General features: G+C 41.3%; 1 protein-coding gene across 2 annotated transcripts; it reads left to right on the top strand.

Annotated features, from left to right (window-relative positions):
- Positions 1 to 1,126: 1,126 nt before the first annotated feature.
- polr3b (polymerase (RNA) III (DNA directed) polypeptide B) lies at positions 1,127 to 26,437 on the top strand. 2 transcript variants are annotated; one of them, XM_072695714.1, is made up of 28 exons: positions 1,127 to 1,287; positions 1,461 to 1,493; positions 1,639 to 1,695; positions 1,806 to 1,870; positions 2,272 to 2,347; positions 2,639 to 2,739; positions 2,941 to 3,032; positions 3,139 to 3,256; positions 3,362 to 3,470; positions 4,964 to 5,086; positions 8,204 to 8,320; positions 8,423 to 8,557; positions 10,144 to 10,305; positions 10,749 to 10,949; positions 11,124 to 11,286; positions 12,347 to 12,500; positions 12,748 to 12,822; positions 13,018 to 13,116; positions 13,254 to 13,381; positions 15,988 to 16,197; positions 16,401 to 16,559; positions 17,266 to 17,383; positions 17,621 to 17,763; positions 22,539 to 22,642; positions 23,495 to 23,661; positions 24,645 to 24,758; positions 24,856 to 25,029; positions 25,847 to 26,437. In XM_072695714.1, the coding sequence occupies exons 1-28, from the start codon at positions 1,216 to 1,218 to the stop codon at positions 25,974 to 25,976; spliced, it is 3,399 nt and encodes a 1,132-aa protein (XP_072551815.1). In that variant the 5' UTR covers positions 1,127 to 1,215; the 3' UTR covers positions 25,977 to 26,437. The 2 variants fall into 2 exon arrangements, with proteins under 2 accessions (XP_072551815.1, XP_072551816.1); XM_072695715.1 differs by lacking the exons at positions 23,495 to 23,661; positions 24,645 to 24,758; positions 24,856 to 25,029; positions 25,847 to 26,437 and having other exon boundaries at positions 20,731 to 22,610.
- Positions 26,438 to 26,818: the final 381 nt, after the last annotated feature.

The raw sequence follows: 26,818 nt of genomic DNA, 5'->3' as shown, positions 1-26,818 counted from the left end.
CACTGTTGGGCCCTTGAGCAAGGCCCTTTACCCTCTCTGCTCCCTGGCCGCTGGAGTTGGCTACCCACTGCTCTGTGTGTGTGTGTACTCACTGCCCCTAACACGTGTGTGTGTTCACTACCAGATGGGTTAAATGCGGAGGACACATTTCGCTGTACAGTGACAAATATGTGCACCTTTACCACACCAATAAATATAAAGGTTTATAATAAATATAAAGGGTATTGATAACATGCCCCTGAAGTTTGCCTTTTTGCAGCGTTACAGTACGTATAGGCAACTACTCATCATATTTTCCCTCCATTAAACACATGTTAATGCTCAGTAGTGCACACAGATGCTCCTGATATTACTAAAATGTATTCATTTTCAATGGACAGATCTGCAGCTAAAACAGGCATCCTAGTGCAGCCCAAAATTTTCAACATGAACATTTTAACAGAACATTATAGTTATTATGGCTTTTAGAAAAATGTGTTTTTGGGGAGGTGGGGTAGTGCACTATAGGCCCCTGTGGTGCGGCCTAAGCGTTTGGCCTTTGATTTCCTTCCATTACTTTTACTTTTCTCTTTAAGTAGTTTTAAAACCAGTATTTTACACTTTTACTTGAGTAAACGTTAAGCTGACTTCTATAGAAGTCTTTTAAAACCCTAGTATCTCCACTTCTACCTGAGTAATGAACGTGAACACTTTCCACACCTTTGGTATCAGCAGATCCGCAGTGTCCCTGCCAGCTGCAGTTCAGCTAGTTCAAGGGAAAAGTGGACTGGAGAGAAAGTGCCCAGAAAACCCATAAAAGCCATTAGATTAATTAAAGGGAAATAATCATAGAGTTAAAGTGTTTCAAAATGTGCAATAAATATAAATGCTATTTATTTTATAAGGAACCTAAACCCACATCTATGATAAATATATGGGACGTACTAGTAGAGTGTGTTCTTTGAGTAAAGGGCATAATTATATACATTATAATATAAACAGCAGTTTAAACAGTAGTCATCGATCATTTATATGAAGTTACATTGATTTGTTTAAAACCATTACAAATCAAACTTGTGGACGGAACCAATAATCTTGGTCCTGTGTTTTGATTTAGCCCGGTACGCTTTTCCCGTTACACTACACACATGTACATGGGGCTTCAGCTTGAAGTGTTTTGGCTGATGGAGTAACATCATGTCGTAGCGAGTCAATTTGTGAACTCTATTAAAAGTCATGGAAATGCTGAAGGACGACTTTGGGGACCTGTCTCCCCAGCAGCTCGCTGCTCCTGTCAACACAGTGGAGGTAAGCGAGCTTTAAAGACACGCAGCATGCTTCAGCTAGCTGTGCTGTGCTATGCTAAGCTAAGCTATGCTAAGCTGTTCTGCTGGACATGGCCTTCAGAGCAGCTCTTAGGCACTGATTCAGTGATTTGTCAAACCTGGTAATGCGAATGTGCTGTGTTTATGTTTTTAAAGGAAAAATGGAAGCTGCTTCCAGCCTTTTTGAAGGTAAGCTTTCCTGTCATTACAGTTAAAATGCACTTTAATAGCAAGTGAACAGCATTACTGGATTAATAGAGTCAGTAGTGCTTGTGTTGTCTCCTTCTGCTTCTTCAGCATCCCAAAGATTCATTGCCTTTCTTCTCATTTTCAGGTCAAAGGTTTAGTAAAGCAACATATTGACTCTTTCAACTACTTCATCAATGTGGAGGTAAGGTGCTTGAGCTGGTAATGGGATGTCATTTCTTTACATCCATGCATGATGTTGGACGTGAGATGAGCATGGCTTAAGACTTTTGTTCTCTCTTCTAATATGATCAGATAAAGAAGATCATGAAGGCCAATGAGAAGATTACAAGTGATGCTGATCCAATGTGGTACTTAAAGTATGACCCTTTTTTATATACTTATGTTTTTATACAGTTGTTTACATATCTGTCCCATATATGTAAAGTGTCCAAAAATTAGGCCTTGTAAAGAAGTACTGCCAGTATAATGGGACTCTCTGGAACAGATAAAACATATATAGGACCACACCTAATATCATTCATTTTACTGCAATCTTGAATACACCAAGTGCATTATTAATAGCATGCCATGTTGCATCATTGGCTTTTGGTGAAATCTGGTATTTCTACCTGTATTTTATATCACAATATATATTTTGCAGATAAAAATATATATATATATTGAAATGTCAGTTTTTTTTTAAAGTGCAGCCCTACCTTGTACATCCTGAGCTTCTTGCAAGGTTTTTAGTCTTTATTGTGATGCAATGCATTTACAGGTACCTCAATATCTATGTTGGCATGCCTGATGTGGAAGAGAGCTTTAATGTGACCAGACCTGTGTCTCCACATGAGGTAATTCATGAATTAGTATGATGAATCAATCTTTAATTCACTTCTGAACTACTTGTCTATAATTCTGCTGATAGAGCTAAGTTGGTGTAGCGTACAGCGTAACAACCCCACCCACCCAGTGAATGACCGGGATTTGATTTCCTGCCCAGGCATGCAGATCACGCTACATCAATAACAGTCCTTAAGCACTAACTCTGAGCCTCTAGATGCTTACATTTACTACCTCTATAGCATGATTCGAATGTATGATGGAAGTGATGGTAATGTCTCTACTTTATCTTTGCCTCCTAGTGTCGTCTGAGAGATATGACCTACTCGGCTCCTATTACAGTCGACATAGAGTATACCAGAGGCAGTCAGAGGATCATCCGCAATGCACTACCCATTGGAAGGTACCTTATGTTTTTATTACTATTTATTTATTTATGTATTTCTCTCCTCATTTCCCCATCTGAAGACTAAGGCATGTTTTCTATATATTTAAGATAACCCTTAATTCTAACCTTCCTTATTACTTGCCTTAACATCTGTAAGCTGTAACGAAAGGTCAGAGAGAGGTCACTTTAAAATACATGGTGCTGTTTTTCCATCAGGATGCCAATTATGTTGCGGAGCTCCAACTGTGTCCTGACGGGCAAGACACCTATGGAGTTTTCTAAACTTAACGAGTGCCCCCTAGATCCAGGTACATTATCTAACAATGCATGCCTTATCAACTGCATTACACATTGCTTGTGAGTTACTGCTTTTATGAATGACTAATAATTCATATTTAATGTGTCTGTGTTCAGGGGGTTATTTCATTGTGAAGGGCCAGGAGAAGGTCATTCTTATTCAGGAGCAGCTGTCCAAGAACCGCATCATTGTAGAGCAAGACCGCAAGGGTGCAGTGGGAGCCTCGGTCACCAGGTGCTGCTAATCATGTGATCTGCATGGCTTTTAATACAAGTGGTACTTCTTTCCCTCTTACTCAGTGTTCATATCATTCTCCATCTCACTTTGTCTGGTCTGTAGCTCCACTCATGAGAAGAAGAGTAGAACTAACATGATTGTGAAGCAGGGTCGTTTTTACCTGAAGCACAACACACTCTCTGAGGATGCTCCAATAGCCATCATATTTAAGGTGAGAGGTTGGTAGATGAATGTTTTATTGGTAGTTAAGCACTAATAGCTATTGTGACTCGAGGGTGCTGTGCCAAAGGAAGATCTATGGTCATGTTATGGTCTTCTGATGGGCATTCAGTTAAAAGAAGCCACCACAGCTAGCCCACCAATGCTTTGTCCTTATTCCACTGATTAACCAGCAGATGGCACAATATGACAAGGCAAATACAGTGGTAGTATTTGTAGTCAGTAGTGATTGGCTGTGGCTATATTGGCTACTTTTATAGTATAATTTCTTTTATATAATACATTTATTTTAATGAGTCATTGTAGTTGTTTATTTTTTCAAATGTTTAAATTATTTTAAGGAACTTTGTAGTTTCTGAAACTAGCCTCTCTGTTTCACTGCAGCACAGAAGTCTTCTCTTCTTTATCTGAATCAGCTAAAAGTGCCTGAAGTCATTGTGTAAGGTTGCACTGAGCAGGTTATTGGATCAACCTCATAAAATTAGATGCCCTCTAGAGATGGCGTCGCAAATTCCTCTTCCTCTGGCTCTCTTCAAATATACAGATGTAACTTGTTTGGGACGAGGCATTGAGTAAATTGGCTGTGGAGCTTGTTGGTCTTGTGCACGCAGAGTAAATTCCTGCAGACCTTTACTTGCTATCAAGTGGCCTTTGCAAACGGCACCAACCTGTAAGAGCTGGGCCGCCGTCCCATTCCCACAGTTGTCTATTAGCATAAGTAAATGTCAGAGAGGCCTGGGCCTCTCTCCTCACTTATGAAATGACTCTCCTGGGTCAATTCGAGACAAATGTTATTGTGCACATCTGTGAAGTTTATTTCTAGCACATCTCCAGTGTGTTTGAGAAACATTGTCTGTTCATTTACCCAGATTGACGTTGAAGATGCAGACAATGAGGGTCTATGCTGTTTCTTGAGCTGTTTCTTTTATTCAAGTTTTACATTTTTACCATCAAATGATAACAGAACCCCATTTTAATGCACTGCTCTAACGCCCTGACAGAAGAACAGTAAATTCATTAAATTGTATACAATAAAAGAAAAAGGTGAAAAAAAGAGCAAAATCCCTTTAGTATTTATCTAAAAATGTATTCCACATCAAGTGAAAATAACTCAAAGCTTTATTATTACAACCTCTCAATCACTCCATCTGGACTATGTGTCATCTCAGATAACCATCTTGTAAAGCGAGGGTCCGGAAAGAATTTCCAATCAGGGGTAATAATTTTTTTAGCTGCAACCATACAGCTCCTCTAACTGTTGCTGTTAGGTTTAAGACTGGTCTGCTATAGACTCTGAATCCCCAATAATTACAGTAACTGCGGGAGCATGTATGTGTCAAATACATCATAAATAAATGCTAATATTTTACACCAAAAACTATACAAAACCAAAAAAGGGTCTGTTCAGAATTAGCCTGCTCACTTCTTGTGTTTCCTTCCTTTCTTTTTGTTGGTACGTTTATTTATATATTTATTTATTTTTAGGCCATGGGTGTGGAGAGCGATCAGGAGATAGTCCAGATGATTGGTACAGAAGAGCATGTCATGGCCGCTTTTGCCCCCAGCCTTGAAGAGTGCCAGAAGGCTCAGATTTTCACCCAGACCCAGGTATCTCACTATTTCACTTCTCTGAAAAGCAGAGTCTTAGAAAATGTGGAACTCTGCTTAAATGGGCAGTAAGCATTTGTTTATTTGAGAGAACCCTAACATGAGAGTAAAAATGATTGAACAGCACAACATGTGTGAGTGTTGGCTTAACCATCTCCAGATTTCTTCTTGAGGAAGCCATCCAGAACCAAGCTAATAAATCCTTTGTAAAGCAGCTGAGCCGATCATGTAGCTTGACAAATACATACATATAAGAAGTCCTGATGTATTTATTCTAATGTTAGGTAGTCGTTTAAGTAGTAAATGGGCAAAAATGGAGGCCTCTATTTGGTATGAAGTAATACCAAAAATACCCTAATCTTCCTTTTCTCAACTAGCTCATAAACAAATAATCATGTTTATCAGGTCCCATTTTTAACTGACTGATACTTTTTATTTGTTGTTGGTTGGTGTGCTGTGGTGAGTACCAATACTGCCTTTCCGGCAGAGGCTACGGTTTTAGGCAAAAGCACCAAATACATCAAAAAGAGTCCTCAGACAAGGCTCCTAACGCTACATTCCCCTGACTTAGCTGGAACTCACTTTGTATAAGGGCATTAGCCATACAACATAACTGTGAATATTATAAATGTATATTGTACTCTCTCTGGCCTTGCACTGATCTTTCTTTCTTAGTGCACAGCCTGCAAATTACTGAAGAACAGATAGATTAGGAAATGACCTGCACCTAGCATTGTTCACCTTTCATTAGTCATCATCTGCTTTCTTGGCTTTATTTAAAAACACAGAATATGTACACCCTTGGCTTGTACAATGTTGAAACATGGACCCTTCAAAGACCTCACTGGCCCTGTGTGGAACAACACAAAGTGTGTCTGTCTGTGACGTACGTTGCTGAGGCCCAATTTGCTGAGCGCAGACGTCTTATTTTGTAGGAAGCCCCAACAATGGCTTGGTAAGAAGCATATCTGCATCCTAGCAACCTGTATCTGAACATACCCGAGAGCCTGTTTGTGGCCCTGTGGCATTGTTTGTGTGTCACATCAGGGCTCTAATGAGCCTTCTAATGTGGGCTCCAGTTGACCCAGGCAAACTGGAGTTAGATGAGGAGTATTTGAACAGAGTTTGTAACGGAGGAAAAAAGGGAAAGGGCAGAGAACCACTAGAGGCAGCATCCATGAAGACATACAGTTCTTTAGATTTCAAGAAAAACTAGATCAGAAAAAAAATCAGTACATGCAGGTAATCACACTTACTGGTGCAGTGTTCAATGGCTCAGAATCAGAAGCCCGCATCCTCAAGTATAACAGATATAAACATTACAAGCTTGAAATTGGACAAACCTGATATTTTGCCCAAATATAACTCAGATCTGTTTCAGATCTGATCTGTTTCAGGGCTGCGTAGATGCATCTGATCTTTTTATGTCACCATGCTAGAGGGGGTATAAAGTTACCCAGAAGAAACAATGAATCAGCAGCTGTCCCAATACTTTTGTTGATATAGTGTGTCTATGTGTATGAAAGCGGTACCACATACAAATGTGGAAATTGGAATAGAAACTTTTAGTTTTGTATGTTTGGTGTTCACTCTATTGTACAAAAAACAGATTACATATGGAGGAATGTGCTGCTTTCACCTGCAGTATGATTGTACCTGGACTTGAATGAGGCACTTTTACTGTTTTTCTTGCTAGCTCTGTTTTGAATTATTATCAGAATATATAGAAACCATGAATTTCATTCCGAATTGGGAGATGCTCGGCTTGTGGCTTTGAGAGTCCGAGTGGGTGGTCTAGAAGAAAATCCAAATCCCTCTGACCTTTTAACCTTTTCGGTCAAATACTGGTGGCAAGCTCAGGTGTGTGGTGAAAGACCGGGGTTCAATCTCTGATACCTGCTTAGTGAGTCAGTGGAGCTTTCACTACCCTGTTCATTAAACAGGAACCTGCACAGATTGAGAAGATTTAATGTTGTGATCAAAGTTTTATACTTTTGTTGTAATCCCTGAGCATTTCCGCTGAAGAACCTCCATCCACTAAAGTCAGAGGAGGAACATCTGCGGAATTGTAGTTATGCTTGATTGTTGCAAAAATGCCTCTTCCTAGCATTGCATCTGGTTCACATGATGCACATGATTGCACCTTTATACTCAACTGTTACTACTGAGCTCTAGAAATGGAAATTTTGAATAAATAAATATTTTCCACCACCTCTTAAACCCTTGGATGTTGCAACATATGGGAAAATGCAGATGTGGATGTCTGTACAAAGGGAAAAAAAAATTAAAATGAGAGTTTAATGGTATGTTAACTGTCAGAAAATATCTCTGTGCGTGTTCTACAGTATTTCACAAGTTGTCTGTCGGTACTGTGAAGGAATGAAATCAAGTTTTTTTTTCATTGGCCTATTCTTTACTGTAGGTAAAACTAACTAGAAATAGATTTCTTCAATTTTTAATATTGTATAATAATAATAATAATAATAATGTAATAATAAACTAAATGAATTAACAAACATACATAAATAATACCATTACTCAGGAGATGGAGCTATTATGGAACTATTTCATAGCTGGAACTATTTTAATCTATAATTTTCATTATAGATTAATATTCAGATTATTTTCTTCATTAATCAATTTACAAAACCTCTATTGTAAGCAATTGGTGGATTGGTGAATCTGTTTGGTTGCTTTTTCAAATACCGATATTAAGCACACACACAAGTTTTACCTAAAACTGGTTTACCACTTGCAATCCTATATTGGAGGGACCAAACAGCTGTTGGAGCAAAAAAACAGTTGAGTTGAGTGTCTGTGTTTAAAATAAAAATGTATCCAGGCATGATGAGGAAGTTGTATTTTTGACTGAGAGGAGGACTGGTACGAACATGAAATTGGTTGGAAACCAGCGTACCCTATTGGCATTATGTACTTTTTACCAAGTGACACGACAGCTGTTCATGTTCATAACTGCATTCACATCATAGAATCAGAAGGTAACAATCCAGAGTTTCCTGAAGATGCAATAAAGAAGCTTTTCATGATAAAAAAAATGAACACAGCATTCAGTTAATCCATTTCAACCAACTCTACAAACGTTTGTTTCTATCACAGGCGCTCAAGTACATTGGAAATAAAGTACGTCGGCAGCGCATGTGGGGCGGACCAAAGAAAACTAAAATGGAAGAAGCCCGAGAGCTGCTGGCCTCCACCATCCTCACCCATGTCCCGGTAAGCCCATAATTCATTTCCTGCATAGGCTTCTCTATGGAAAACTGCATGGATTCGTGAATGGAACATCTATTAATTGTTAAATTGCTCTGTGTCTCTTAGGTGAAGGAGTTTAACTTCCGGGCCAAGTGCATCTACCTTGCTGTGATGGTGCGCAGAGTGATACTTGCTCAGGGCAACAACAAAGTGGATGATCGCGATTACTATGGAAACAAGCGTCTGGAGTTGGCCGGACAGGTAGAGGCTATTCCCAACGCTGTTTCTCACACAAACACGCACAAGCTGAAGACGCCCAACTGGAGATGGTGATGGTGCTCTTGAAGCTGCTGAGAGGCTTTTCTCTGACACAAAGCCTTACAGGGTCCCAAGCAGCCCCTCCCTGATCTGTCTGCTGCAATGATCCACACCACCTCTAATTCAATTAGGAATGATTGACAGCCTTTTTAATGATTCTGGCTTCAATCAGCAACCTGCTTTTGTTTAGGCATTTATCTAGAGGCTCCCAGACAAATACTGCTGTTAGATTATGTTGGGGTATAAAAATTTAGCACCTATTGTTGATATGATTTATCTTTTCTGCAGGGCCTAACATTTTTTTGATCAGACTCTTCAGACATTTTTTGGATCTCTTGCAATTTTTGTTCTCTTCTGTCCTTCTCCCCTGCACACACCTTTGCTCTCCTATGTGAAATTGAGCTCAAGGCAGTGGAGCAGGCCTGGCTAGACTGCCTCCCAATCCCTCACCTTCCTTTTTGTGTGTGCCCTTCTTGTCTTTTATTAATACCTTCATTATTTGGCTGCCGCTTTGTTTGTGTTTTGCCTCCTCCCTGGACGGCAGCTTCCCCCCTCCATTTCCCTGCGTCCCCACCTCCCCATTCCCAGCTTGTCTTGCCTTTGTTGAGGGCGAGATATGCAACAGCATAGGCAGCACCCAAATCCCAGACCAGCCAAGCTCGCGGCTTTCTCGCCTTTTTATTATTATTTAGCACAGCCACGACAAAAGAATGGCTGCCTTGACTCGAGCGATTGAGCTAATCCACCGGCCCGGCTCTGATAATGTAATTACCGCAGTCTTAAGTCCTTTAATTTCCCCCAACCAGCCTTCTCTGGGGGTGAACTATGTATGTGTATGTGTGTGTGAGAGAGTGAGGGACTACTAAGCAACACAAACCCTTTTCAATAGAGCTTACACACACACACACTCACAGCACCGCCAGTCTCCTCAATTACGAGTCCCTGACATTCAACTAATTGGCCCTGTCGTGCCGCGGAAGCTTAATTTCTTTATTAATTTTGACGCGGCCTGCTTATTTGATGTATGCTAATGTACTCTGGTGGAGGGGCACCGCTATTGGAGGGTTTTGGGGAGGGATGACTGGGCCCTGGGAGAAGCGCCAGGTCAACCTTATCGCAGCACTGGCACACCTGGTTATTACATCTGCCTGCAGCGCCCAGAGGCTTGATGACACAGGAGCGCGATATTGTAGGAGCCAGATGGAGTTAATAAAGTTGGTGGTTGGTTTTTTGGAAGTGGCATTGGGGAATTGGAACAACAAAAGAGATTAAGTTAACTACTCACAGGCTGAAGTGTTGATAGGAGTGTGTGAATAGAAGGCTGTCTGAATGCTGCAGACTCATGGAATAGCTTGATGCGCTAATCAGCAGATTACAGCTTGATGTAGAGTTATTGTGTGATGGGTACCTGTTGTGGATGCTGGCTGTCAGTTTATGAACTTCTGAAGTTTGTGTTGAGTAGAAGTTACTGAGGGTTAACCATCTTGTGATTGTTGTTGTTGTTCTTCCTTTTCTTCTTACTTTCCCAGCTGCTGTCGCTGCTGTTTGAGGATCTCTTTAAGAAGTTCAACTCCGAGCTGAAGAAGATCGCAGATCAGATCATTCCTAAGCAGAGAGCCGCTCAGTTTGACGTGGTGAAGCACATGAGGCAGGACCAGATCACAAACGGCATGGTTAATGCCATCTCTACTGTGAGTCTCTGCTTCCTTACTGAGCTCATGTTTGTCAATTCTGAGCAGAATGGGGGAAAAAATTGCACTATATATCACAGAAAGTATTAAGACACACCATTAACCATTGAATTCAGGTGTTTCATTCAGTTCCATTGCCACAGGTGTATAAAATCAAGCACCTAGCCATGCAGTCAGCCTTTACACACATTAGTGAAAGAATAAGTGCTTCTAAATAGCTCACAGAACTTCAGCGTAAATGGAATAAAAGTTCCTGTATATGTCCCAATACTTTTGTCCATATAGTGTATGTGTATTAGTATGAAGACGACCATAATTGTGTTTTTAAAAAATTACTACTTTTTTTGAAGTTCAGTAGAGATTCCAAAGGTTGGGAAGTAAAAGTGACGTGAATAAAGGACAGTGACAAACACCTTTCTCGCTGTCACCCTTACTGTCCCCAGGGCAACTGGTCTCTGAAGAGGTTTAAGATGGACAGGCAGGGTGTGACACAGGTGCTGTCTCGCCTGTCCTACATCTCTGCGTTAGGCATGATGACCAGGATCTCCTCTCAGTTTGAGAAGACCAGGAAAGTGAGTGGGCCGCGTTCCCTTCAACCCTCACAGTGGGGAATGCTATGCCCCTCTGACACACCTGAAGGAGAGGTCAGTACAGCTCTATTGTCTGAACGGTAACACAATCTTGTAGCTCTTTTATATAGAGCTTTACCTGCTTCACTTTAGCATTGCACTTGAACACATCTTTGACATTGTCCAGTAAATGCAGCACAGTTTCTCATGTCCGTGTATTTATCTTCTTATACTTGTCGTTTGTTTCAGGCATGTGGTCTGGTAAAGAACCTGGCTCTAATGACCCACATCACCACAGACATGGAGGATGGGCCCATCATCAAGCTGGCCTTTAACCTTGGAGTGGAGGACGTCAACCTGTTGTGCGGAGAGGAGCTCTCCTACCCCACTGTTTTCCTGGTTTTTCTGAATGGTAAACCACTTTAACTTACAAACACATTACCTTACTTCCAGGGTTTTCATAGAAGCAGAGTTTGGTTTGTGTGATGAAAATGAAGAATATGTGGATAGTTATAATGCTGGTTTTACAATAAATAGTCGTTTTTTCTGTTTGTTTGACTAGAAATGCTTCATAAAAGTCTAATGAACTCTAATAACCACACTAGAGCTATACACCGCATGCCATAGATTAGCTTTTAATGTCATGTCAGAGAGGACTCACCTAGCTAATTAATTAATGTGTATATGTTTTCCAGAGCACTGATAAGTTTCAAATTATGCAGGCTGCCTCTGAAATTTAATTAATTAGCAAAAACAGCAGGTGTCAAAGCATAATGCAGAGCCGTCTGTAAATCCAGTCGCCACCCCCACAAATACACACACATGCTAATGTCTTTGTGGCTCTGTTTTCGTAGTTGGCTTTGAATCCATCAACTTTAAAGCAGCATTTTGTAGCCATTTCACCTTAAAATAGCAGCTTCAAAATCATTTGATGGTACACTGACTGTTATGGGAAAATGGTGTTTCTGTCATTGTTGCTGGGCCGGAACGCTGCTACTGCACTATGAAGCTTTGGTGGAGCTGCAGTAGACCTCTCGCGAGCATCATGAAAGAATTTGTGTCGTGTGCTCATCCTGCAGTTGTGGAGGATGAGCTTTGTGTCGTGGGCTCATCCTGCACTTTTACTCCAGTGCGATAAATGCAAACTGAGCTTGGAGTGCCCCCTTATGGACAGTTCTAAACATAGACAAAATGAGCGATCCAGAACTGCCGTTTGAATTGGACTGAGTTTTGGTGAGAGGTCTCGTGCAGCTCCGCTAAAGTTTCAGTAGCAGCTTTCCGACTGAGAGTGGAAATGACAGAAGCCCTTCTTCCTATTCCAGTCAGTGGAGCATCAATGTAATTTTTATTGCTGTTCTTTTAAGTGCTGTGTAATGTTGCTTTAATTGCACATACAGCCTTGTTTCGACTGTATAAAAGTGTGATGTAGCATATTGTGTTGTCGACTAATTTATGTGGATGTGGTTCTGCAGGTAACATTCTGGGAGTGATTCGGAACCACAGCAAGCTTGTCAGCACTTTCAGGCTGATGAGAAGAGCAGGCTTCATCAACGAGTTCGTTTCAATCTCCACCAACATAACGGACCGCTGCGTCTACATCTCTTCCGACGGAGGCCGCCTCTGCAGGTAGAAGACCATAGTGTACTTGAGGCAGTAACAACAACAAAGTCAGAATCTTGTCTCAAACGTAGCTCCACTGTTAGACAAGAGACAAGATTAGCGGGCTTTAACCCGCAGTTCCCCAATTGTGCATCGCCAAGATGTGAACTTTGTCTTGGTATAATGTGTGCGCCTGGCTTTATTTAAAGTTTTCTGCATTCTTGAAATGGATATTGGAAGGTTTATTCAGGGCTGCTTGTCTTTCTCCTGCCAGACCCTACATCATTGTGAAGAACGGGCAGCCGGCTGTGAAGAACAAACACATCGAGGAGCTGTCTCAGGGTTACAGGTGCACTTCTGTGGAAGCAGTGGTTGAAATGCTCTCATTGACTTTGAAAAGAGGGTCAAACAAGTCATCCTCAAGCTTATTTGTATTATGCATGCTTTCTTTTTTTGCATAAAAAAACACTGACCGGCATCTCTAAATCAGTTGCTTTCAGAGTTATTTGTGTATTTGTCTGAAATCTCTTTTGTTTTCATGTAGGAACTTTGAGGACTTCCTCCATGAAAGTCTGGTGGAGTATCTTGATGTGAATGAGGAGAATGACTGCAGCATTGCTCTGTATGAGCACATGATCTCCAAGTGAGTTTTCTCCAACTACACATGGCCCATTTCCTTTATCCGCTTTCCATAGAGAACGGTTTAAATGTTTACGTTCATAAAAGTGTAATGACTACCTCTTGGATGACGGTTGAATGTGTTGTTAACATGTGTTTCAGGGAAACTACACATTTGGAAATTGAGCCATTTACCCTACTGGGGGTTTGTGCTGGTTTGATACCTTATCCGCATCACAACCAGTCCCCCAGAAACACCTACCAGTGTGCTATGGGCAAGCAGGCCATGGGTAAGAGTTGTGTGTCCAAATCCTTCACCTTAGTATAAGCTCTGTAACCTTGAGGTGGGCAAATTGACATCATAAAGAATGCTCACTTGGGTGGCAGTATAGTTAGGGATGCACTGATATGGATTTATTTTTAAAGGTATTTTAGTATTGATACTAATACTTAAACAGTTAGGAAGTGACATTTATTACTGTTCATTAAAAATATCTTTCAGCCCACTAGCAACTAATGAATGTCAATGTATTTACTTAAGTGTGGATGGAAAAATGTAATAATGATAAATGGAAATGACACTGTCAGTGACAGATGACAGATCATCAAACACCGTCATGTTCTTCTTCAAAAGCAAAACCTACATGAGTAAAATGGAGCTGTAAAAAGGGTAATTATCCAAACCCCAAAACTGTTATGTAAAAGTCTTGATAGATTTCATGTAAACGATGTAAACATAAATATAAACCTAGCCCACTAGCTGGGCTGCGGCTAAACTCAACAGCTACTAATATAAAAATATGGAGGGATGGCTAAAAGCTAACGCGAGTTGCAAATCATGGAGAAGCCAATGATGCTAGCCAGGAGGAGCCCGCACGTACGCAGAAGCCAAAGCAACTGTTGACAGCTGGAAACAGTAGCTAAAAGGCTAAAAGCTAATGCTAGGGCGACCAGAGATTGGTCTCTCTTTAGCTATTTGAGCTTTGCTTTGTATTTTTATTGTCCATAAAAAGGACATTCAGTGTGTTTTGTTCTGAAGCAAAATAACAGGGTGGTAAAAAAGCTTGTAAAACAGTACCAGATATTTTACATGCCAACCAAAGCCACATACATCAAAGAATAACTTGAATACTTAATAAATGCATTCTTTGGCACTTTTAACTGACAGTAACAGACAGACCTTTTTTTTTTTTTTTCTCCCCCTAATTTTGCCCATCCATACCGTAACTCTTTAAACTCAGACACGACACAACCCCCATCTTCAAACACCCGAGAGAGCTTAAGCATTTACACATCTCTCTCGTACACACTGAAACATATTCACATTCATAATGCCATTCACACCCTCATACACACTAAAATAAGTGTGGGTGTCTGTGTGTACATCAAACATCATCTAATTGTGTAGGCCATTTTTGTGTGTGGCAGGAAAAGGGCCTCTACACACAGTCTCTCTGAGTGTCATTAGCCATTCATTGTGTCTTGAGCTCAGTGTGTGTAGCGGGTTAGTGTGCTCAGCTGCAGAAGAGCGAGAGAGCGGGAACACACAGTGCTCCCCTGGTTACCAGAACTACTCCAGCCACCACCAACACCCCCTCCCACCCCCCTCCTCAGCATCTTTACAAAACCACTGAGACTGCAACTACATTTGGCCCAATATCCTCGCCCTTGTCTCTTGTGGGGTGTGTTTTGTGTGGACGGCCCCATACATGTGCAAATCTCTCTGTGTGGCCCTGGACCTATTATCACACGCTGTGTGCTTGTACCCTGATTGTGAAGTAATAGCATCTGACAAATGTCAAGGCCTCAAGGGACTGCTGCTATTCTTCCATAACCTTCCCTGCTTTGCCGGGGTGGATTAAGGAGGTGGCCCTCTCTCAGCCTGCAGCGTGCTGCAACATTGCAGCTAAAGATACTGTCACTCCGCAAGCACTCACGTCAACCAGTCTGACAAAGTTAGTCGAGCATGAGGTGATCTTTAGGACATGTTTTGTGGATTCAGATTAAGCAGCTAAATCTTTATTCAGAGTTCATAGTTCCGGTCTAGACCCGGGCATGGAAAACCAGCTCAGTAGTTTTGGTTGAGACCTTTTGGCTCAAGGTTTTCCGATATTCTGAACTTTTAAGATGAGGTATTTTACCAGAAGGCATTAGTGCATAATACAGAGCTGTCTGTAAAGCAAGGTATTTCTTCTATATACTTATTTGCTTCATCACTGCAAATAACTCTCTCTGCTGGTCATACCCAAAATGTCCAGAAGTTTGTAGATATCACTTCTAATTAGTTAACATGACTCCTTAAGGTGCACTATCTGCCTAAAATAGCTATAAGAAACTAATGGAACCATGCCCAGTGCCCAGTGCCAACTTGAATGGATTGAAGCCCCCAGCATTGGGCTGTGGAACAGTGTTATCTGCCTTTTGGGACAAGTTGTTTACCATCAATACCTGGCCTCCCTAATGGGTAGTAGGTAGTAGGTAACAACACTGCTTTTCCCCCTGGCAGACTGGGGCGTCCAGTACTCAGCCAGGCAAGCACACCACCCTAGTCCATCAGCAAGACTCGTAATGCTGAATTTGCCTTCAAGAGCTGTGTATTGGCAAGAACCATGATCTGCATCACGATACTGGGGTTACGATTGAGTATATTGTTAGACTGCAAGAGGATACTGTTGATTATGTTGTCTTGAATAATTCAGTATAAATCGTATAAAAAGAATAACGTATAAAAAGACATGATCTGCATAAACTCTGAGTGGGGGGCTTTTGTGCAATCAGAGCAGTAGGCTCTGAAGACGGAGTACAACACTGCTAAGTAGTGGTTTAAACACAACGCTAAATGAACTACTGTCTGCCACCAACCTTGTGCCGCGTATTGTGTACGTTCTGCCCACAGGCACTATTGGCTATAACCAGAGGAACCGGATAGACACACTGATGTACCTGCTCGCCTACCCTCAGAGGCCCATGGTGAAGACCAAGACCATCGAGCTGATTGACTTTGAGAAGCTGCCTGCAGGGCAGAACGCCACGGTAGCTGTGATGAGCTACAGTGGATATGATATTGAGGACGCTCTGGTGCTTAACAAAGCCTCTCTGGATAGAGGTAAGAGTGCTTAAAGCGTAAACCTTCTCACTTCTAGATCTCATGGTCTACCAAAATAGTAATGAGCTGCTGTGCTTCTCTGTTTGCAGCCAGATGCGTTTACTCCTCATTTGCATGTTGCAGAAGAGACAAATAACCAGTGACCGTGTTAATCAGTCACCTTGTTTAGATCCCACCCTCACCTCACTCTTCTTTTGCGCCAGGTTTTGGCAGATGTCTTGTGTACAAGAACGCCAAGTGCACCCTGAGACGTTACACCAACCAGACCTTTGACAAAGTGATGGGTCCCATGCTGGATGCCGAAACGCGCAAACCCATTTGGAGGCATAGCATCTTGGACGCGGATGGCATCTGCTCTCCTGGTGAGTGTCAGTGAGACGCCTCAGCACAGAGACAAGCAGAAGAGGTCTCTGTATTTTGGGGTCATGCTTTGTGTTTTGAGTGAGATCTGTGAACTGTTCTGACTTCGTTTAAGTATACTGTAAGGACAAAAGTTTAGGGACACCTGTTCATTCATTGTTTCTTCTGAAGTCAAGGGTATTGAAAAGAGTTTATCTTGCTTTTGTTGAAGTTACTGTCTCTATTGTCCAGGGATGAAAAAATTCCACTAGATTTTGGAGCAGCATTGCTCTGAGGATTTGATTGCATTTAGGGACAGAAGCATTAGTGAGCTCAGGATGTTGGATGATCGCTACCTGACTTTATCCCAAATTTCCCCAGCTCATCCCAAAAGTATTAAATGGTGCACCATCATTCTGGAAAACAGTTGCAAATGCTTTCTGGAATGATGCTGAAGGGCTTTATACCCCTATAGCCCACACCTGGTGTTGCTCATCTGCTCCAGGGAGTTCTAGTCCATTGGCAACGCTTCTCTAAAGGGACTAGAAAAGCTGAATGTGTGCATTTGCACATCTGTGTCAGCAATGGGTGCAACTTAAAGTAGCTAAATGCATTTATTGAAAGGGGTGTCCACAAACATTTGGACATACAGTGTATATTCATAAACAGCTGTGAGGTCCTATACACAAGTTTAAATGATTGTCCGTGTGTGTATGCTCTGTGTACCAGGTGAGCGGGTAGAGAATAAGCAGGTTCTGGTGAACAAATCTATGCCCACGGTTACCCAGACACCACTGGAGGGCAGTACCCAGCCAGGCCAGCCACAGTACAGAGATGTGCCCATCACGTGAGTTGCCCCTTTTGTGCTCACAATGCGTATGACTGGTCTGCATCCAGTTTGTTTGCGCACACTAATGTTCATTGAAGAAAAAGTAGATGCTGTTGTTCCATCTTTAGTGTTTTTATATATAGGTACAGAAGATTTTTCTAGACATCTGCAATTATATGTTCATATATTTTATATATGTTTACATGGCTATTAAAGGCTAGTGAGATGGTAAGAGATGATGTTCTGTTCACATAGGTATAAGGGCTCAACAGACTCCTACATAGAGAAGGTGATGATCTCATCAAATGCTGAGGATGCCTTCCTGGTGAAGATCCTGCTTCGGCAGACACGTCGGCCCGAGATTGGAGACAAATTCAGCAGCCGGCATGGCCAGAAAGGTACATTAGTACGCCAGTTCCTCTACTGGACTCTTTAAGCGTTTATAGACTGTTTGACTTAAACTAGTAGATCACTACCGGTGCAAGTGAGTGTATTTACATATATGGACATAAAGGAAGTTTATTTATTTCTTATTCTGTTATATTTTTCCCCATTTTCAGCAGATATTGCATCTGGGGAGCCCCTTTCCCTTTATTGAGGGCTGTTTTTCAATTAATTAGCCTTTTGTCCTGAGCCAGACTATGCAAATTTATTACAGCAGCGCAGCTCCTGGGAAAGAAGTGTTTACAGCCCCTATTGTTTCTGCCCACCTCCAGTGAGAGCCCGAGCCACGATGATGGTTTAATCAGAGCACTAACTGGCGCCATGCATAATTCACTCATTTCATTAGCCGAGGTTGTCCACGAGCACTCATCACGGCCCGTGACAGTGAGCAGGGGTCAGGGAAGGGTTAGCCGCAAAACAGCCTGAGATGCTATTTACATGAGTTGCGCTTTTTTTTTTTTTTTTTTTTTTTTTTTTTTTTTTAAAAACAGGCCTCTTGGTATTTAAAGGAGGGGCACAGAGCCACTGATACAAGACAGCTAAATGTTGTTTGTGAGGGACAGTGCAGTTCTTGTGAATGCCTTTTTGTGGTTTTAGAGGCTAGCTTTTGTGGTGCTGTCTGAGTGCAAAAAAGTTGGGTGGTGGTGTGCCCAAATAAGGGTTTAAGTGTGGGGAATGAGTGGCTTTGAGCAGGGATGTAAGCTTCAGTAAAGTAGCTTCTCCTTTAGTCTTCTAACGTCTACAGGGTTCCCACTCTTAGGAAAGCATTTTTCTATGACATTTTCCATAATAAGAAAATATGGATACATTTGAGTTTTGCAGTACTGTATCAATTCTCAAAAAAACACAGTATCAGAATTTTTATGAATGGTTTCCGTGCAAAGGTTCATCACAGTTGTTTATTAGGTCTGTTTTCAGATTCTGCTGGTTGAACAGCAAGTTTTCCTAAAATATGATTGCAAATATGATTGAAAATCACAATATTGTCCTGTTTACAATATCGCAATATATTGAATTGTAACCCTTGTATTGTAATGTGTCGCATCACCAGGTTCACAGCCATACACAGTCATAATTTTTCATTTTGCATTACACCTCTATGGGTGTCTATGGGTTTATCTGTCCACATGACGGTGCATGGTTACAAACCCCAGTTTATCCAATCAATTATAGCATAGTTAGCTAGAAAATGTACTCTCATTGGCCTAATAGCTTGACTGTTCTATATGTCATTTATTTAGCAATTTTGTCATTGTCCAAAAGTAAAATTCCAGGTTTTCCAAATTTACCAGGCCCTATCTCACTGTTTTAAATGATAAATGTAAACATTTATAACCAGAACCATTGTGAGTAAATTAAGTGTCTCATTGAGAACCATTCCATTTAGAGCTCAGACTTGTTCTGTTTAGTGTGCTTTTTATGGCCTAGATACTGTAAGCCACACCAAACTGAAAGCTGAGCTAGAAGATTGTAACTCTTATCTTTTGGTTCCAAGACAGAAATAGATATTCCAAGAAAATTGTATTTCAAAGGGGGCAAATTTGGCAGCTTCAGTGGCACCGTGAGCCAAAGGAGGACATCCCACAGTGTGTTGGTGCCAGTTGTATTAAGCAAGTTTCCCTGAAGTTCTGTTCAATCTTATTTACACCCCTTCCCCCCCTTACCAGCCCCTGACTAGTCTCATAAGCTCTGGTCAACAGAGCAGAATAGGTTAATTATTTACCGGTGACCCAAACCCACAGACATAAACAACACACACACACAGAGCGGTGTTGGTGGGGCCCATTGTGCGAGCTGCCACGGTGAGCCTGTATGGGGTGTGATGGAGGGCTGTGGACTCTTACTGCTGTCCTGCTTTTCTCTGCTGATTTCATGCCTCTTTTATCATGCACTCACACACAAAATAAACAACACAGAGGATGTCTGCGATGGGAAGCTCTCACTCTCTCTCACTCTTGCATGCAATCGCTTTTACTTAAAAAAAAAATAGTAATTATACTTTTTTTCATTTTTACTCAAGACTTCACCTAGCTTAGCTAAGCATAGATATACTGATGTACTTCACTCTTAATAGATCCAATACAGTGCTACAAAACTCCCTGAATGATGAGCATACTTTGTACTGTCAATAGACTAGGGGTGTAACTGTATGTGTGTTCGTACCCAATTGTCACAGTTTGGTGCACTCTAATTTAGTATTAAAATAAATAATAGAAGAGTAGTGAAATGCTTTGACTACTGTCCAGTTGTATGAAAACCAAAAGGAAGGGCAAGATTGATTATCAAAAATATGGTGAGATGTCAATGAAAATATTTATATATCGGATACAAATTACTACAGAATTCATTTCAAAATAAAAAAGAAAGAAGAGGTCCTCAAAAGTGTACAAATGTAATAAACAGTGCAAAAATGTTACTAGTAGTAATACTGTGGGGGGGAGCTAATAGATAGTAATACACAAACACACATACAGTGCGTGATGAAAAATAAAAATAAAGGCAACCGAATTTTATTAGACATTATCCCGACATGTATCATATGTTTTTTATTAAAATACACAGTAAGCTGTGGACGACATTTGACGAACATCCTGCAGAACCACAGTTTACAAACGTGGTCTCCCCCTGAACACTTTAAACTGTAAGTCTGCCACGAGGTCCAGAGTCTAACACTGTTTGCTGATTTCCCTGCTAAAACAGCACCACTAAACCTGGCAGTTAACAGGTGTGCTTGAGTAGGAAATGCACAAAACTGTGCTGGAATCCAGCCCTCCAGGATCGGAGTTACCCGCTCCTGGTGTAAGTTGTTTGCGGTTGTATTGTGGGAATTGTAGTGAATTTACAAGTATTGCTGTAGTAACAGCGGTTATGTTGACACTTGAACTTTCCATGTTTTTCCACCACCATGTATTTCTGATCAGTTCGAATCGCTGACCTCTTGGTGGATCGCACGAGAACGGTACACCTGCATTGTTGGACGGTGGTAGGGTATGTGTGCAAAAATACATCCAACATGCTAATATTTACATTTTACTTCTTAACTAATACATCACAGGCTGTACCAGCTACCTCAGGGGGGTGCTATATGACATTAGGTTGGAAAATAAACTGGCTTGCACTGCTGTCGATTCAAAATGGATTAGAGGGGTGGGTGGGGGTATGGCTGTTGGACTTCAACAGCAAGGTTCAAATCGTGTTAGGAGCCAAACCTTGAGTTTTGTGTACCTTTACACCCCTACATAAGACATGCATTGCCTACATGTTGATGATATAAGCTTCCTTAAATGGTATTCGATATTATTCTTACTCTAAAACTAGTAATGACCACATTAGAGCCTCCAGCCTTACTTTACATATGGATGTATTCTTTCCATACCATTCCACTCACAGGGCTGATCCTGTCTTTGTGTGCACTACGGTAAAGGGAAGCTACAATAGTATAATCCCTCTCACTGTCCGGCTAAGCACCCTCTCCTGACTTCCTGCTCGTACCTCTCTCGCCTTTTATGACTTGCAAATGGCCCAATAATGTGTTTGCTCTGGCAGAGGGAAGAGTGCAGAGCTCCTCTGCAAACATTTGCACTCTCGCTCCGAGCCGCGCACCACTTCTCTGACCCGCCGTGTGAAAGGCTACTGACTCTGCTCTGCCGCTTTGTGGACCTTACTGGCATTCACGCTTACGCATCACACTGTCCCGTGTAGCATGTGTTCAGGACGCTACATTAGTATGCAAGCGATTTTCCGCTGTGGGACAGCTATGCTCTCTATAGGGGCTCTTGGAAATGAGCCAGGTGTGTCTGAGACAGGTACACAGTAGTTGCTACAGTTGAGATTAAGCAGGTCTCTGGGCCCTTTCTGTTTGGATTAAGTCTTTTAGCTGGTTTTGATAGTAGTTGTCGAGTATCTGTAAGAGGTAGCGGCTGGGTATTTGTGCCGCACTCGTACAGGGCAGGCTTTGGCTGATAACAGGTGTTTATACTGGACCTTGTTCACACACATCTTAATAAGAATTGTATTTATTTATTTATTTTTGAAAAAAACCCTAGTAAGTCTGTCAGATTCTTGATATGGGTTTAACCCTTTGAACTGTTCACAGTTCTGTTATACTACACCTATACTGCCCTCGTAAATTGAACAAATCCCAACTAAGACATTGGTGAATGTAAAAAAAAATATATTATATTTTATATTATATATATTGTATATAATATATATATAACACACACACACACACATACACATATATGTGTGTGTATGTATGTATATAGTGTATGTGTGTGCGTGTGCAGTATGGATACCATATAGATAAAGTTTTCCCCAAAGCTTTCCTTTTACCACCCACATTCCCAAAATTACAGTGGTAAAGTACATAGAGTACCTACAGTAGGCATAGACCTACACTGACCTGAGTGGACGGACAGAGCAGACATAGACATATCATTTTCTTCTTGAGGATAGTTTGTAAGTAAGGCAGATTGCTTAACCAGGTCAGTGGTGGACTGGAAAGCTTAATGAGCCAGAGAGATGAGCCACATGGAGACATTGGAACAGATCCAATGAGCAGTCATTGTGTACCATTTAAGTGTGGAATGTCTTACATGTATCTCCTTCGAGACAGGTTTCGCTGTAGCTCACGGAAGAGTTAGTGTTGCAACAACAGAAGCGTCTAGGCAGTGTCTGACTGGGTTTTAACAGGGTAAAGTGATGCATGTGGTCTCTCCTATTACAGGTGTGTGTGGGCTGATTGTTCCTCAGGAGGACATGCCATTCTGCGATTCAGGGATCTGTCCTGACATCATCATGAACCCTCATGGATATCCCTCCAGAATGACTGTAAGTCTGTCTCAGTGGTGGGGGTCAAGTCTCATCCTCATCCTTTCCTTCATATTCATGTTTCAGAAAATGTAAAAGATCAGTTAAGTACAGTGGAAAGTGATGTTCTGTAGAGCATTATAAAAGTCATGATGCCACTTTTTGCATGCACTGCATTTTGGCATTAATTCATTGGTGAGTGATGCAATGAAAATTGCAAGCTGGTATTGAATATTTGTTCTCCCTTTGAGTTCATAGATTGTACTCTTAAATTCAATGTGGAGATTTTTTTATTCTGACACATTGATTAATAATGGCCTACATTTATAAAAGCCTGCTCTATGTTAAATTGTTTAGAAATAGTAAAATTAAATATCTGCCTATTCTGGTTCATGAAAGGGGTCAGGAGTGTTTGTTTAGGCATCAAGCTAAGGTAAAGAGAATCATTTCTAACGTCACTTGAAATGTAGCTTTAAAGCATGTGCATTCTGTGTTTCCACAACTTGCCGTGTTTGTTTGGGTGCACGCAGCAAGCTTTCAGATAGGAAATTGTGTAAATGGAAGAAAAGGATTTACCCTTTCAGCATCGGCAGGTCAAAGGTCTTCCGGTCCTTTCTGTGAGGAGCCTCCGTCAGGCCACTGTGGTGCAGTAGACCATGAGCTCGCTCCCTGATGTCAGATTCTCTTATTTTTCATCCCTTGTGGTATTGACGTCACACAGTCATCACACTTGGCCCAGTGCTTTTGGGTTGTTGTTTTTTTTCGGTCTACCTGTATAACCTGTATATGGGTGTATTTATGTGCTCATATTGATGAGTTTATGAGTGGTTTGGGATGTTGGTGTATTTGTGTTCTGTTGACTGTGTTCACTAGGTCGGGAAGCTGATTGAGCTCTTGGCGGGGAAGGCAGGTGTGCTGGACGGACGCTTTCACTATGGTACAGCTTTCGGAGGCAGTAAGGTGAAGGATGTGTGTGAGGATCTCATTCGCTATGGGTACAACTACCAGGGCAAGGACTTTGTCACCTCAGGCATCACTGGGTAAAAATCACATCATGCTAACATTTCTGTGCATTTCATTTTCACATCAAATTGATGAATTCAGAACTGATACAGAACTGAATTACATTTGTTCCAGCTGGTGATTTTGTTTTGCATATAGTTACTTTGAAATGAACTAAGCCTAGTTCTCAGTGCTTTGTGTTCACAATGTAGGTGAACTCCAAAGGGGACTGAGCCTGATCTCAGACCACTTTTTGTTCAGAGCTCAACTCCTTAAGTGCTCAGACCATACCTAGGTAACACTGAAGTTGAACAACACTACCCAAAATTCAAAGGTCATGATAAAAATACTCCAAAAAACAGGAGAGCTTGCTATGGGAGCTCAGGACATTTGCTCAAGAGTGAAAGCTGTTGTTTTTAAGCCTGGGATCAGTCCACAGATCCGCTCTCTGGTTCTCTGGAAATTGGTGGTCTGGTGTTTGCTTCAGGCAGACTCCAGTGCAGTCTGCTGCATGTGTGGAAGCTATCCGCTCCCAGCGCCACTTGTGGGGTTGCGTGATTGGTTTTGGTTTGTCATGTGATGGCTTTGACTTATTTTGTTTGCTTTGACCACCTTGTTTGCAGGCGTCCCTGCGTGGTGAAATTCCATGACTCCTTTGTCGCTTAAGTGTCTGTATCCAAGAAACATCATGATAAAAATAAAACATTAAAAGGGTCTAGATTCCTACCATTTTGCAACAGTGAGCTCAGAAAAGTGCTGTTGGTATTTACTCTACTGTTTATTATATTGTTTGTTACTAATTTATGAAAGCAATAGACAGTCAAGGTTGTGCAGTAGGGGGGTTAACAGGACTACGGAGCGAACCACAAATGAACCGTGCCAAGACCACATTAGTTTTGTTTGTAGCTCCGTCTAAAAAGGCCTGAGGTTGTTTGACATGTTCACATATGCAAAAGGAACTCAAAAGGCTGAAGCAGTCCAATTGTGAAAACACCCTAATTCTGTGTGTCTTTCTAAACAGGGAGCCCCTGGAAGCCTACATCTACTTTGGTCCAGTGTACTACCAGAAACTAAAGCACATGGTTCTTGATAAGATGCATGCCAGAGCGCGTGGACCAAGAGCTGTGCTCACCAGGTAAAGGGGCAACTTTGATTTGTGTGGGGTTTATTTTTATGTAAGTGAACAGTAGACATCATTACTCATACTTCATCTGTGTATTATTGCTGTACAGACAGCCTACAGAAGGTCGTTCCCGAGATGGTGGTCTGCGTCTTGGAGAGATGGAGAGGGACTGTCTGATAGGATATGGGGCCAGCATGCTGCTGCTGGAGCGTCTCATGATCTCCAGTGACGCTTTCGAAGTGGATGTGTGTGGGCAGTGCGGCCTGCTGGGATATTCTGGCTGGTTAGTCACACATTACTTTAAGTAGACTTGTATGCATGGCATCAGATCCATATCAGTATCAGACAATTGCTTTAATACATGTTGGCAGTAACAAACATGTTTTTTTTTGTTATGTAAATAGATAAAACTGTAGATATACTTGCTCTGGCTTTGGCATGAGCAGATATGCACATTACAAATGTAAGCAAAGCATCACAAACAAAATCTCATATCTAATGCATTGATTTACTTAAATGTGTGGCATTTGGCAGGAGTATGGCTACTTACAGTTTTAACCACATTACAGAGGTGAGCAAATGCAGTGTTGGGCTCTTGCCCAAGAACTTTATTCCTGTCGTATGTTTAATTGTTTAGGTGACGAGTTGAATCCCAGTCTACAATAGGATGAAGGCACTCTCTTTCCCCTGTTATTTCACTGCACTATACAATCCTATACAAACATGTCTCTTTAAATACATGCATATCACCACTTTGGTAGATTTCTCCTTTACATTACATCAAACATTTCTAATGAGTGGACCAATAGAAAAGCTGCAAAAAATCTTTTTACATTGGCGTTCATTGAAAATTAAGATGCTTTTATTTATTTATTTATTTTAATAAAATAAAATTTTATACTCTTCCCCTTTAAAGTTGCCATTTAGAAGATGAGGTTTTTGTGTGACCACAATATACTGTATATAGAAACCATCTGCATCTGTAGATCCAAATTTATTGTTTAAGTATATGTAATAAGCAAAATTAATGTTTAATAGAACTCAATCGCATGATGACTCTCTTCGTTTTGCTAAGTCCTTATGTCCTTTTTGTCCGGCAGGTGCCACTACTGTAAGTCCTCGTGCCACGTGTCATCGCTACGCATTCCGTATGCCTGCAAACTGCTCTTCCAGGAGCTGCAGTCCATGAACATTATACCTCGCCTTAAACTGGCTCGATACAACGAGTGAACCAGTGATGCCTCTGATGCACTAGAGGAGATAAAGTGCTGCTAACACAAGCCACTGTGGAAACCCAGCTCCTGATGCATCTTCATCATGTCTCAGCTTGGATATCTGTGATGCAACATCAGTCAGTGGTTTGTGTTTGTGCATGTCTAATGAAGTTCTTTGTGAACCATCAGTGGTTATGTTTTGAGTTAAAATGAGACATTTGACTTTTCATGAGATGGAAAAACAAATCTCTGGACTAAAGAATGTTTCAGAATTGTAATATATGTAATACACAGCACAGTCTCAAGTGTTTAGAAGTTTGATTTGCATGGGAGAAAAGTGTCTAGTTCAAGAGGATTTTTTTCTTTCAAATAATGAAGAAATTCATTATTTCTCCACTAAGTTTACTCTTGTTTGCTTTGAGTGTGTGTTACATTTCCTTCTGTGTGTATATAAGTAATAAACAGTTCTTTAAATTAGTATCGTTTCTTATCTTTGCGTCTTACATCCAGCATTTTATAAACCGATTATTGTTGGTCAAAAACGCGAGATGCGTTTGTCCTCACCCACGGTAGGACTGGTATTGTAGGTTCTTGATTAAGTGTTAATGTGACAACACTGACAGCAGAAAAGAGCTTGTTGTTGTGTTTATCACCTTCCTTCTCTGATGCTTTTTACACCAATACAACGTCCACCATTCAAAGCATGCCCCCACCCACTAAGCGGCTTGGGAAGCCTTTGATTGAGAGAGTGCAGAAGAAAGAGCGCTGACAGTGACTCGCTGATAAAGCTTGGAGGGTGGGGGGTGGTGTTGGGTCTTCTCTTTTGGGCAACTGCACCTGTCCTAGCTAATGAGGGCC

Source organism: Salminus brasiliensis, chromosome 13 (assembly GCF_030463535.1).
Source record: "Salminus brasiliensis chromosome 13, fSalBra1.hap2, whole genome shotgun sequence".
NCBI classification, from domain to species: Eukaryota; Metazoa; Chordata; class Actinopteri; order Characiformes; family Bryconidae; genus Salminus; species Salminus brasiliensis.
The sequence above is the reverse complement of the archived record's forward strand: the minus strand, read 5'-3'. Positions and strand labels throughout refer to the sequence as shown.